General features: G+C 35.8%; 1 protein-coding gene across 1 annotated transcript; it reads right to left on the bottom strand.

Annotated features, from left to right (window-relative positions):
* Positions 1–935: 935 nt before the first annotated feature.
* On the bottom strand, positions 936–4,182 carry LOC113332754 (G2/mitotic-specific cyclin-2-like). The gene is made up of 10 exons (XM_026579267.1): positions 3,859–4,182; positions 3,614–3,746; positions 3,416–3,518; positions 3,151–3,327; positions 2,931–3,059; positions 2,541–2,630; positions 2,229–2,450; positions 1,945–2,043; positions 1,666–1,844; positions 936–1,456 (listed from the first exon to the last, which is right to left on the bottom strand). The coding sequence occupies exons 1-10, from the start codon at positions 3,914–3,916 to the stop codon at positions 1,312–1,314; spliced, it is 1,335 nt and encodes a 444-aa protein (XP_026435052.1). The 5' UTR covers positions 3,917–4,182; the 3' UTR covers positions 936–1,311.
* Positions 4,183–14,551: the final 10,369 nt, after the last annotated feature.

The following is a 14,551-nucleotide window of genomic DNA, read 5'->3' as shown; positions in this document are numbered from 1 at the left end:
TAGACTCGTTTCTCATCCACACACCCAAATTTACCAAAACATGCAGAAACAGTTTTTACCCATAAACACCAGGCGAGTCAGATGAGCCATGAGAAAACAAACAAGGTGTAAGTAAAAGTTGTAAAACTGGTCGGATGTGAATCTATAACTTAACCTTCCGAACCTATTGTACTTGGTCAATTGTGAGAGACCGTTGTAGACTTGCACCATGTTTGTTTGCATCTGAATCGCGGTCTGGATTTGAGTCAATCCCTAACACCTTACGAGCCAGATGTGAGACCGTTTATTTTCTATTTTGAGACGGATCTGACTTGATCTCTGATTTAGACCTAACCCCTAACTGGAAATACCCCTGATTCATGGGATCAAAGCACTATCACATTTTTTGGATCAAATGAGTCGAGTGATTTCAGTCAGATCCAGACGACTCAGATGAGTTAGGTGCAAACAAAAAAGGTTTTGGACTGGTTGCTGATTCATTTGCTGCTTATTTCAAGTTTACAAACAGTAAAGTTGCTCAAATTATCTCACGTTCTCTGCCAAATCAATCAGTAGGCTGATTTTTTGGCAGGGAGAGGCTTACATATGGTAAGAGATTGGGGTGGAGCCTGGAGATATTCTTTCATCACCCTGAATTCTTGTTAAGGATTTAGAGTCCCCAATTCTGGTCAAGGACTCTTCCTAAACTGAAGATGGGGCACGACGACAAGCTTCTTTGTACAAGATACTCAAAATGTGTGTTGAAGAGAGATCATTCAAATCATCCCTCGTCATGTGGGCAGAAATTTGCTTCATGGTGCTATGATTAAGCTTGTATCTTACTGAAATGAACATCAAATGAAGAGATTATTAAACACTTTATATCATTCACATAAGAACAATTGTGTGTAAACACAAGTTTGAATACAGCATGAAATGAACATCAAATGAAGAGATTATTAAACACTTTATATCATTCACATAAGAACAATTGTGTGTAAGCATAAGTTTGATTGAATACAGCATCAGGGACAGCTTTCTTTATCAAGAATAAAGAACCTCAGTGACAAATTCAAAAGAAAATGAAAAAAAAAATCGAGTAACAATAACACGTGATCGAAGGTGTTCTCTTCAACAGATACAACATTCTTCATAACGATACGTTTCAGCAGTATTTGGCAACAGCAGAAGAAACCCATCAGCACAAAGTGTAGGTTTTCGACTAAGAAATTTTATTACTTCCCTGAAGCAAACTTCAGTTGCACATTTTCACCACCCTAGACATCCCAATTCACATAGCAGTTAGTCTTCACTCGTCAATAACTACAGCAGTCAAATGTGTGTATCTAAAAGAAACTGAGCCGGTTGGGATTTAGCTGCACAGCCGAACTTGTACATGGAATACTTCCTATGTACACCGGTGAGTTTCCCAGTTGCTGCTTTATGATGGAAAGTAACCATCAACTTTGAACAATCCCTACAAAATTCAACAAAAATTCTACTTCAGTAAACCAGAGCATAGCATAGCATTGATCAGTGTCCATGAAAAGATAACTCTAAAAGTGTGTTAAGGAAGGAGGAGTTATCATTCACTAATCAACTTCAGTGTACGAGAGAGCATTGATCATTATTCATGAAAAGATAATTCTAAAAGTGTGTGTTAAAGAAGAAGAAGTTATCACTCACTGTAATTGATCTTCTGAGTAACTTGTATGCCACTCGGTGGTTTTACTCCAATGTCTAGTCCTATTAAGAGTACACTGAGCAGTGTAGATGGCTGCAGCAGCTAACAGAGATGGTGGGAACCTAAGCATGTCATACTCAACCAAGGAAAGCTCGATCAAGAAAAAGGAGAGAAGCTCAAGCTGGTTCAAAATGCAGAAAATATGTTAATATCCAAGTTATAAAGGTTAAAAAATACTATGGATCAACAGTTTAATCTGATGGAAGACTAACTATACGAACCTTCTTATCAGACTGCGCCGCTTTAAGGAATCTTTTCATGAATACATATGAAGTTGGAACTGACATATTGAATTGTAATGTATTTACGATCAATTTCTCCTGCAAACATGTTATGCAGTGTTAGAATCACAATGCCGAAACTGGGAAAAACTAAGCGTACTTGATAAGAGATCTGTGACTTAAAAGTGAAACATGTTTATGCAGTGTTAGAATCACAATGTCGAAACTGGGAAAAACTAAGCATACTTGACAAGAGATCTGTGACTTAGAAGGGAAACATTTACCATAGCGAGAACTTCCTTCCTTGTATAAGCCTTGTCAGAAATTAGAATAAGATCATCCACAACTGGTACTGAAACTTCCTCATACTTGCATGCTAAAAGCATGGCTGTAATTCCAACCAACTGAAGTTTCTTTCGTTCCACTGTTTGGCGGGCTAAGAATCTGTCTATAATGTTAACCATAAGGAATAATGTCTCATCCATGAGCTCAAATTTATAATGCACCTGTCAAGATTCAAACCAAGTAGGATTGCTTAGCAAATGTTTTATTTACCCTTTCTAGGAAGTAGAAAATCATGCAAAAATTTTGTATACCTCGATTAACCAATCAACTAGGATGGCCCTCATCTTCTCATTGATGTCGGATTGCTGAACCATATAGTTGGGAGATACACAGCTAGAATTCTGCAAAACAGGCAAGGTTCAATCAAGTTACCTCAGGCTTACAAGTCTACCCTATCTAACATTACCCAAATTTTGCATTCTTCCTTTTGGAGTTTTCTGGGATGTCAGTAATAAAGCAAGTAAAAGTAAAATACATTCTCAATTGGAACACTTGGGCAAAGCATAGGAAGGTATTCAGGTTGAAGAGTGTCACTAAAGCAGTTGATTCTCAAATGTGCAGTTTGAGTAAATGGAGTAGGAAAATCCGACAATGTCACACCAAAATTGAAACAAGTAAGAGTTGAAAACAGTGAGACTAACCTCAGTTTTCTTATAGTGAGCATATATATCATCGATATAATCTACAACTGCAAGTGTGTTCTTTGAGTCGCAACTATCAATATCCAGAATGGGTTCTTCAACAATATCCTCCATCTCAACTTCCTCTTCCTACAACATTACATTACAGAACTGTTAACACTGCTGCCACTACAAGAAAATAAGGAACAAACCCTTAACACAAAACACATAGTCATCATACCATCAGGTCAATATCCTCGAAGATTTCGACTTCATCTAGAATTGCTTCAGTGTGCTTCACAAACATTGGATCGGAGAAGGAACTATCGGCTCTATATTCATCTACATCTACAATGACCTTCTTATTTGATACTTTCTCAATCAAAATCGATGAATTCTGTATTGGCTTCTTAGTTTCCTGCAAAAATTTGAATAAACCCAAGGAAAACCAATCTAAAACAAAGAGATTGTTGGGCAACATTTTGGTTCTAAGAAAAACAAATTACCACTCGACAAGGTTGGTTTTGGTTAGAAATTTGAGTAGCAAACTTCCTTGTAATTGGTCTATGCACAGCAACGGAAGGATTTTTATCACAGATCCCATGATTTCTATACAAGAAAACAAGAAATATTATTTCAAAATCAATTCAAACGAAAGAAGAAATTGGGGAAAAGTTTAAAATTAGGGGTATTCAAGAACATACTCTGAGAGTCCTCTTTTCTTGATTGCACAAGGTAAAGGCACAGCACCAACTATATTTCTGTTAATAGTACTCAGAGCCCTTCGATTATGACCTACTTCTGCTACGAATTTCCCACTTCCCATTCGAAGATTTTCTGCAAAAACCCATACAAGAATTTTTAGGGTTTTTCACAGCTAAAATCCATCAACTAAACGAATCGACTCTTGCCCATTCAAAAGACACAAGAACAAGACCGAAATTATTACCTTGAAACATTGTTGGTCTCATTAAAGATGGATTGTTCTCATCTGATCTATTACCCATCTTCAAAATTTACTTATTTTTGTTTAAAGATTCAAAAAATTTAGTTGAACCAGATAAATCAACAAACCCCCAAAACTATAAAGATCCAATAATTACTCAATACAAATTAGGTCGAAATTCCTCTGTAATGTTAATCTATGAACTAGAATTTCGATCTGAAAGAATCAGAAAAATAACTCTACATTCAAAAGGATTGAACGAAACCAACGAATCTGTCGAACCCTAAATCTCTACCCTCACCTCTCTCTCTCTGGTTTGGTCTGGGGGGGCTATTGACCTTATGGGGTTTATCAAGGAATGAAATAGAAATATAGAAGAGGAGGATGATCCAAAAGAGGAGACCGAGAAAACGGGACCGTGTCCGCACATGCACATTCCAATTTAAAAATTAACGGCTATTTAATTATGGCCGTTAGATTTGTTAAGAAACGTTTGATCTATGTCGTGTAACGGCTATATTTCATGCTGTGTTTTCAAATTTATCTCTTTCTCGCTTGCTTGAAAAAGGTTGGTGGTGTAGTGGAGTGTGCGCTCTCTACAGCACGTTACACTCCTAGGAGCTTCACTGCCACGTTGATAATTTCACCTAATCAAAATTTAAAATTTATATTATTACAGTAAATTATCATTTTACTGCTCGAAAACAAATTGCTAATACTTTAATAATCTTATTCGTGTGGGTATTTTCTATTGGCCTGTTCAGAAATTCCATGGTGCTAATTTTTGTACTAGAAAATGTACTTTTTATTTGATTGGCTTCATCTTTTTTTTAGCATTACTACTTTTGTGTCAAGTGAATCAAATTGGGAAATAGAATTTCAAGTTTGCCTTTATTCTCAACAACAACAAAAATAAGTGCCTTTATGACATTTATAGTGCCACAAGTAGGTTTAAAAACATTCATGCTGCAATCACCAGGGTTGTGTTCCGCGAGATAAATCCCATGTGACGCAGTTCCTGAGATCCTCCATTAGATTAGCAGAGATCGTTTAATCGGATCGGGTGGAACCCAGGGTGGTGTTAAGCGAGACAAATCACAAGACACCAACTCATGGTGAAGTTGGCGTTTTTGGTTTAAGAATGCAATGGCCGAACAAAAGATGATTTTCAAATCGACCATTTTCACATAGCATTGCACATTAACAGTATTTTGAGTAACATTAATTGGAATTAGTATTTTCCACACTAGTATTACGAGTTTAAAACACCGTGTAAGCTTCAAGAATTAAAATTTCCACTTCCACTTTTGCGCGTACTTTACAACTAATCATCCGAAATTTGAATTTAGGACCGAACTTGATTAAGAAGACCAAGATCAGATCTGGTCTGGTGTTTGAACGCAGTTTATTTGTAACTCCAAATAAACGTTTGGATTCCTTAACTAACCCTTCATGGGCGGTGCGCGCTTGTGGCAGCCTTTTAGAAGAAAAAGTGAAACAAAAGAAAGACAGAATCATATACAGATAGGATAGGAGGAGTAATTATTAATCAATTAGTATTTGAAAAATAGGTCAGAGATTAAAGACCAGAATGGGGGGACTACTGAACTGACAGCAGTAGTAACTCATTAAGCACGCAGTTCCCTGAAGAAGCCGTTAGACATTTGTCCGTTTCAGTATCTTGAAAATAAAACACAAAATTGGTTAAAAAGACCAAAATCAACAATTTCTGGGTGAAAAAGACTTGTACATTTTGATACTGTTTAAATGGACAAAAATTAAAAAGATATTTTTCAAATGGACAAAAATATAAAAATAGCCGGGATGTAACCAGTTTCATCCTACCCATTTTCAGATATTTTTTCTTATTTTTAATTTATATCAAGATGCATCCAGTTTCATCCTTGCTATTTTTTAAACTTAAGCCACGATAAATCCCGTTTCATCTTTGCTATTTCCCTTTTGTCTATTTCATCCATATTAATTTTTACTCGTCCATTTGAACCATGATTTAAATATGTTTGAACAAATGACCAATTTTCCGAAAATAAAGTGGGTTATTAATTATTATACTACTACTATCCACTTCACTCACTATGGGAGATTAGTAGTAAATGCATCGATATTAATTATTTGATTTGACTGTACCTGGTTCCAATCAAACTTAAGTACACATATAGCTAATCATTCTTCACCATGTGTTGTTGTTTCTTTTATATGATCGAAATTAGGCATGACAAAATTTATTTACCTTTTTTTTTTAAGGAAAATGTAATTATGCTCGTTAATTTATTAGTAGAATGACATAGCATGTGTCCATTAAGTGATTACTCGCATGGACTATCTTGACAAAATCTCATCCGTTAGCTAATTTATTTATTTTTGAAAATGACCGGATATATTACCGTAAAAAAAAAACTAATCTGTAAATTCAGACTCATGTGGAATCAACTCTGAATGAGTCGTACGTCCGATGACTGAATCTGTGTGATTAGTTTCGTTAAGAAAGGATACAGAGGTTGAGTTCATATTACATATCTCTTGAGCTTTGACAGTGTCAAAAGCTATTGTTGTAAAATTAGTAAATTGTTGAGATGAATTTCTCCCTTTTTTAGCCAGCAAGTCTGCTACTTTGTTGGCTCTCCTGTCCACAAAATGAAATCCATGAAAAGAGATTAGATTCTCTGCCAACTTCTTCACTTCTTCTAGAATCGCCAAACATTGTCATTTGACTGAGATCTGTGTGCCTTGTAAGTACTTGATAATATTTTGGTTATCTCCTTCTATTGCCAGATTCTAGCGTTAATTTGTGACGGCCCATTGTGTAGTGTGTAGCAAAGCTACAACTTCCGCTTCTTCTACAGATTCAGTCCTGCAGCTTCCTATTCCTGCGGCCTTAAAGGTACCTGCCTTTTCCCTTTCCATTAGCTAATTTCATTTTAAAGTTTCTTCCATTATTAGGGGTGCCTTTCTAAAAAAAAATTTGTATGTAAAAAAGTCAGAAATTTATTTGGGTAAATAGTTTCAGAATAATTTTTAAAAGCAGAAAAGTTAAGAAGCAGATTTGTATCCAAATGTGCTCTAAAGGAGTGTTTTCTTTGACAGGGTCATATAGTGGTCCCTGGACTACATCCAAATGCCTTCAAATTGGAGTATACCATAGGAGTTACCCTTACAGGAACGATTCAAATTTTTGAATGCTTCGACACTAGCATGGATCATCCTAATAACTAAATTGATACAAGACATATATTTCGACGGAGATATCGGCCAATTTTAACTGATTCAGGCATTAAAAATTTAATCTCGTCGACTCCTGTTACATGTGTTACTATGGTGTTGAAGAAGCAAATCATGAGAAATAGTTGGGTCCTTTGTGGATCCTAACATCTGTGCATTTTGCAAATTTGTTAATCGTTTTGGATAAATTAGCTATCTGAAACAGTCCCTTTAACCCTTATTACCTTGTTGCTATAAAGTTCAAGAAACCAATCTTGAGAAATATTTGGGTCCTTTATGGATTCTTACATCTATGTTTTTTGATTATTTGTCAATCGGTTTGGATAGATTAGTTATCCAAACCAAGTTATTTAACCTAGTTATGCTGCACTTGAATCCATCTCTTGGGATGGACAAACTTTACTTTGGAATGTGGCTTGTATTTACAAATTTGGTATCATATAGGTTGTTCATTGTACTTACATATTTGATAGTAGATGTGTTGTCCATGATGGTTTAAAGATTCCCGAAATTCTCTATTATACATAGTGATTCATGTAATTGATTCCAATCTTGAAATGGGTTATAACCAACATAAGCTATGTGTGAACACTTTAATCACCTTAGGGAAACTCCTATGGTACGGATGTGTTTATGGGTAAAAAATGTTTCTGCTGGTTTTGGTAAATTTGGGTATGTGGATGAGAAACAAATCTGAAAACCTAAAACAAATGCACTGCACAGGAGTACTTTAGATTCGAGAGATCAATCTGTACAATCCTGGCCTAAACCAAGAAATGGTCCTTCCAGTCTTGCTTCGGTCACAAAGTGAAGGAGAAGGGAGGGAAGCGAAGAAGGTGTTGAGACCAGAATGGTTAATTCTCAAGGTGTGACTATTTTATGACTTGTATCATAATTTGGAACTGGCTTGTGAAATGTAAGCTATTAGTTTTTTTGTACTTTTCTGGAAACTGTGTTGTTGTTCTTAACCAAAACTTGTTGTTTAGTTGAAAATAGGTAAAACCTATTTATACAAGTCATATAAGCGCACCCTAATCTCGTAAAAAGTGGGAATGATTGAGTGATGGAGAAGTGGAGTCCTGTGTAAATGCCAGAAAACACGTTCCCACTATGGAGGAAACTGGTTAGTTTACACCCGCTACTTTTTGCCACCACTAATTGCCCTGCTTTCTGACACTTTCTTATAATGGACGTGTTGCACGCCGCACGCTGTAAATCTCCAGACCAATACCCTGATGAGCATCCCCCAGTTTGTGACATATTTGATGTCTCGAGTGTTTTTGTGGAAAACGTGTAGCAGATTGCTATGTGTGGCAAGTCAAAGTCAGGAGACTTGCCACAGGAAAATAGCATGTGATGCTATTAGGCTTGTCTTGACTGGTCGCCTAAAAATTTTCCACAGGCCTGTCAATTCTGTGGCGAATTTGGATGGCTGAGATTGTGACCTGTGAGAAAGGGTGGTCGTTGATTATGGCCACATTCCATTGGCATATGATAAAAGCAAAGTGGCGTCATTGGCATATGTTGTAGTGTTCTCTACTACAAAGGAAGGTGAATTAAGTAATTTGTAGTGATTGAGAAGGGTTTTAGAAGAGATCTGAGGGAAGAACAGCAAGAGCAGAGAGCTCAGAGAGAGAAACGGATATTTTAGTAAAAGATAATTTGGATTAATAATTCATTGGTCGAATCCAATGACCAATCGAATACAATATAAAGCCATTGGCCAAGACAGCTACTGGGTAACACCTTAGCTAGGATAAGGGGGCAGACTCACAAGTTGGGTTATAGTTATCAGCCCAATAAAATTAATATAGATATCAGCCCAGTACAACTATCATAGTGGGCTTACACTGACTAGGTCTATGATAAATACTCCCTACTCAATTTGATTCTTGTCCTCAAGAATCAGCTTTGGAAACTGTTGTTTGATGAGAGCCTTGTCTTTCCAAGTAGCATCAGCAGCTGCAGAGTGATTCCAGTGCACCAAGACTTGATCCACTAACTGTTGGTTCTTCTTTACAGTTCTGGTGGAAAGAATCTGAAAAGGAGTGACCTTCAGGAAGACATTAGAGTCCAGAGATGGTAGTGTAGTCCGTGGTAACAATCCTGCTCCCAACTTTGGCTTCAACTGAGATACATGGAACACTGGATGAATCCTTGAAGTAACAGGAAGATTGAGTTTATAGGCTACCTTCCCAATTTTTGCAGTGACTTGATATGGACCAAAGAATTCTGGCTGAAAGCTTTAAACTTCTTCTCAGTTGCACAAATGTTTGCATGTAAGGTTGTAATCTCAAGTATACCCAGTCTCCAACCTGGAATTCTCTCTCAGTTCTCCTCTTGTCAGCTTGGTGTTTGATTTTGTGTTGTGCCTCCTCAAGTGTAGATCTGAGAAGGATACCCATAACTTGTTTTTTCTGTAAGTGTCCTCCACAGCAGCATTGGCAGATTGTTGGTGAGAGAATAACCCAAATTGTTGTGGGATGTAACCATAAAGAGCTTGAAATGGTGTTGTCTTGAGGCTTGTATGATAAGTAGTGTTAAACCACCATTCAGATAAAGATAACCAGCTAACCCATTTAGATGGTCTGTAACTAGTCATGCATCTTAAATATGATTCTAAACAAGCATTTACTTTTTCAGTCTGTCCATCTGTTTGTGGATGGTAAGCAGAACTCATGTGCAAAGTTGTTCCCATTTTTGTAAATAACTCTTGCCAGAAATTGCTAAGGAAAATGTTGTCTCTATCTGATACTATTGTAGCAGGCAAACCATATAGTTTAAAAATGTTGTCTAGAAATACCTTGGCCACAAAAGCAGCTGTGAATGGATGGCTAAGTGGAAGGAAGTGGTTGTATTTAGTGAACCTATCCACCACAACCATAATGACCTCTCTGCCTTCAGATTTAGGAAGTCCTGTAATGAAATCCATGGATATGTGCTTCGATGCTTGGTCAGGAATGGGTAATGGTTGTAGCAATCCTCCATGGGCTGTGTGTGAGACCTTGTGCTGCTGACAAATGTCACACTCCTTGATGTACTGAATTAAGTATTTCTTCATCCCACCCAGTAAAAATACTCTTTTGCTCTTTGGTAGCTGGCTTGAGTGCCAGAATGTCCTCCCACAGATGAGGAATGGACTGCAGCCAATACTTGTTGCCTTAAGGTTCCCTTTGAGCCAACATATACTCTGTTATTGTATCTCAGAATGCCTTGAAGAAAAGTGTATGGAGGTTTGCTGGAAGGAGTTCGTCTAGGCTTAATTTCGACCGGCGAGGTCTAATATACTGCGCAGGGCTAAAATCCTAAATTTTGTAAATTAGTTAGGGTAACATATGAATCTTGTGAATTATCACAAAATTGATTGAATTTTATGTGTTGACACAGAGTTCTTTAAGTTTATTTCCAGAGAGCAGTATGCTTTTCGATTGAGTATTTTTATGCAAGGACCTTAACCTTGATACTTGGAAATTCGTGCTACTTTGCTGCGAGTGAACACAAATTGTCATGTCGTATCAATATTAATGGTTCAGCCGAGGAACATAGCACAGAAAGCATTCAAAGAAACTTATATTAATTGAATAATACAGGCAAGGTGCCGAAATTTATAGAATATATGGGATTGTTGCTACATGCACCATTCCGAATAAATTTCATGAGGAAATATTGAGTTGCTCAATAAATGCGCCAGTGGAGAGGTTGAACACTCATCACTTTTACATGGGTCTATCTCTTTGCAGAGTGACGACACATTAAATGCAAAGTTTTACAAATTTAGCCCTGAACTAAAAACCACCATCAACAGGATGTTAAAACATTCACTATTCAAAGAGTCTCTATAAATAGGAATGACTTTATGAAGATTTATACCATTATATGAATACCTAAAAAACATCCACAAATAGGGACCAATAAGTAGACGTGGCTTAATAGAATAACTAAGCAGTTGATAATAAGTGGAGATGATATATGCACATTTCGGTACACCCACATAAGCTATATGTGAACACTTTATTCATTTTAGGACACATACAGTATGGATATTAAAACATCCACAATTCGTATGGTATGGATGTCAAAACATCCACAACTCAAGGAGAATCCCTATAAATAGGGACGATCAAAGCTTTATGGAAATTTATCCCCACTACGGAACGCTAGATAAACATCCAAAAATAGGGATAAATAAGTGGATACAGCTTGATAGAACTACTAAGTGGTTAATAAAAGAGCGACTGTTACCGTCTCACCATTATCTGTTAATTGCATTTGTCAAGTGTTTGTGCCTGAAGGTACACTTTGTAGGCATGCAATTAATGTACTTAACCTTGTTAGAGGTGTACCAGTTGGTCCATATGCCCCTCCATCACCGGACTAATAAGGGTGACATGTTTAAGGCATGAGTGGGACCTCTAAACGAACAATCAATAATTGGATTTTGATTGACCAAACCGGTCTGCACTTAAATTTTCCACGATGATATATGGTTGCTTCCAGAAAAGATTCTAGCCACAGCTTAGATTTTTAAATGTTTGGATAATTACGTGCGTCAAAATGAGCTTTGTGCAGACTTTAGCAGGATTGTGGAGGGAGAAATAATGAATGATGAACAGTACAGTCATATTAAAAAATGGTTAGCATATTTAGAGAATGAACTAAAACTCGATGGATGGAGCTGTAAGAGAGTGTGTTAAAGGATAATAAAACAATGGTTGAATTTTTTTTTGTAATTATCAAAAAAAGAAAACTTTTGGTACTTTTATGATCTAGTAAACAGTTGATTTTTGATGATTTTATGACATTAGGAAGCTTAGTTTGGATATAAGGGTAACTCTGATAACAGTTTACGGGGGGTGGTTTAGGCTTTTATGCATATCCTGAAACGTGGAATAACATGATTGCCTTTGATATGAGATTTTTTGTTCTTAACAGTGGTTTGAATATGATTGTAAGGTAATGTAATTTAAATTAATAATTCATGGTGGTTTGGGATGGTTGTTGTGAGTTGGTACAAGTATCTAATATCTAATAAAAACAAGTCTATATCGCTAAATTTTAATTTTGTCCGCTAAATTTTATATTTTAATCACAACATTTTTTAATTAAAAATGAACGAATACGGTGCATACATCTATTGACCGTTGGTATTTTATGAGTTGGTACAATTGGCCTAAATCTTAAAAATCCGGTTAATTTAATTACCATACAGATGATATCATATTGTAATAAATTCTCTAAGTAAGGAAAGAAATCAGCGAATACTCTTATTGTAATTAATAAAGGGGAAATTAGAGGGAGACCAAAAAAGAATAATATTCTCATTTTCAGGCCCATAATTAATTTTGTATACCGTGACACCCACAATTATATGAAATTATTATATGAATCAATACATAACTCGCTACGCAACCTAATTTTTCAGGTGTATAATTGACAACGCAACTTGGACATAACATATCTAAAAATCCGCGCCTTAGAATTTTACAAATTTTATATCGTTGGAAATTTTTTTAAAAGAGCTACGCAACGAGTACAAATAAGAATATCAAATTTTTGTTTTTAACGAAAAAATCGAAGGTGATCCTCATTTTAAGGAATTTTTTTGAAAACCTGATACTTAATCATTATGCAGTCACCAAAAACGATGCACAACACATTCTGCAGACGCATAACGAATTATGCAACGATTTTCTCCACTGCATAACAAATTATGCATTTGGATAACAAAATTATGCATCTATAACAAGTTATATTACCATTTTTTGGTTGATTTTAGCCGTACATATAAAAAATTGATGCATAATGCAGTATGCATCCCTATTTACGGATGCATATCAAGTTATGCATCTATTTTCTCGATGCATAATGCATTATGTAGCCATATTTTCGGACGCATAACAGGTTATGCAGGTTTTCTGGACTGCATAACAAGTTATGCAACAAATTTTGTAGATGCATAACAGGTTATGCATCCATTTTCACGAATGCATAACATGTTATGCAGACAGTTTCTCGACTGAATGACATGTTATGCAGTCATAACCACATCATCATCTTCTTTCATGTTTCATTAACTCCCACGCAAACCATTATCTTTCAGTTATTCGGGGGCTCTTGGTCAAAATCATGTATTTACACCATCATCTTCTTTCATGTATTTACACCATCATCTGCAATTAAACCTTCTTCACAACTCATCCAGTATTGCTTACTCCAACTCAATTCACGGCTGAGAGTTTCATAAAAATCTGAAATTCAATTCAAAATCTTCATTGAAAACAAGTTTTGATCATAAATCTATGATGACCAAACCGTGTTCTACAAACCCATTTAGGGATTTTTGCTGCTATCATTAATAACAGTAGTGAATTGAAATTGTAATGAAGAGAATCGGTAGTAAGAGGGTTCGTCGTTAATTCGAAGAAGAAGACGATTTGGTGCTGTTGTTGAGATCAATCGAATTTAGGCATGAATCTCTTCTCGAAATCAATCGAATCTCTCCCTTTTTCTGAGATCTAAGTATAGTGGAGAAGAAGAAGAAGAAAAAAAAAGACGAAGAAGAAGAAGAAGAAAAAAAAAAAGACAGAAACATAATTTTATATATTTTGAGTTTGAGAATAATTTTCTTCCAGAATTTGGGTGCGTGCCTGTAATTTTGGGAGCGTGGGTTTCACAGTAGAAACATCAGGGAGAATGGGTCTCCCTGTAATTTTCACATTAATAAATCATATTTAAGTTCTGTTATTAAGCCCGTTATAAACTCGTTGGACCCATCAAGCAACGAAAGAATAAAAGAAAAATAAAATATGAAAAATAGGAAATTCCTAAACTAGGAATTACTAGTTAATCCACTTTAGGAAGAACCGGTTACTGTGTAGTCCATCATCAGAAAACAATTACTCGCTGGTCCAAAAACATGCTTTTGGACCATATTTTTTATTCTCTCGTCCTGCATACGTGCAAGGTGTTTTATGTGTATTTCATAAATGTCGTAATTATCCCTCTGTCCAATCAATACCTAACATAAAAACACGTCTAGCATATTATTTTTATTTTTCAGATCTGAATCGATTAAGAAGAAGAAGACCGAGAGCAGATTCATGAAGAAGAAGAACAAAGAAGAAGAAGATATAATTCAATTGAAGAAGAAGAACAACAAAGAAGAACAAGATATCATTCCATTAATAGATCAGCGAAGAAAAAAAATAAAGAGATATGGATTTAATCAATATTGGGATTCTTAACTTTTTAATCTATTTCCTCGTCTGGATCTGTTATTCAACACTGAAAACGAAGGTAGTCCATTCAAAACGATATGATTTAGTTTATTAAAGTGAAGATTAATACTTCTTTCGTCTCCGGTTAGTTTTGATTTCAATTTTTTGTTAATTTTATCTTTGATCAAATTGTTTTGGGTTTTAGGTTCGTATAAAAAAGATTGGGAGATTTTGTACGA

The sequence above is a fragment of the Papaver somniferum genome, unplaced genomic scaffold (assembly GCF_003573695.1).
Source record: "Papaver somniferum cultivar HN1 unplaced genomic scaffold, ASM357369v1 unplaced-scaffold_132, whole genome shotgun sequence".
Classification (NCBI taxonomy): domain Eukaryota; kingdom Viridiplantae; phylum Streptophyta; class Magnoliopsida; order Ranunculales; family Papaveraceae; genus Papaver; species Papaver somniferum.
This window is presented reverse-complemented; position numbering and strand designations above follow the sequence as displayed.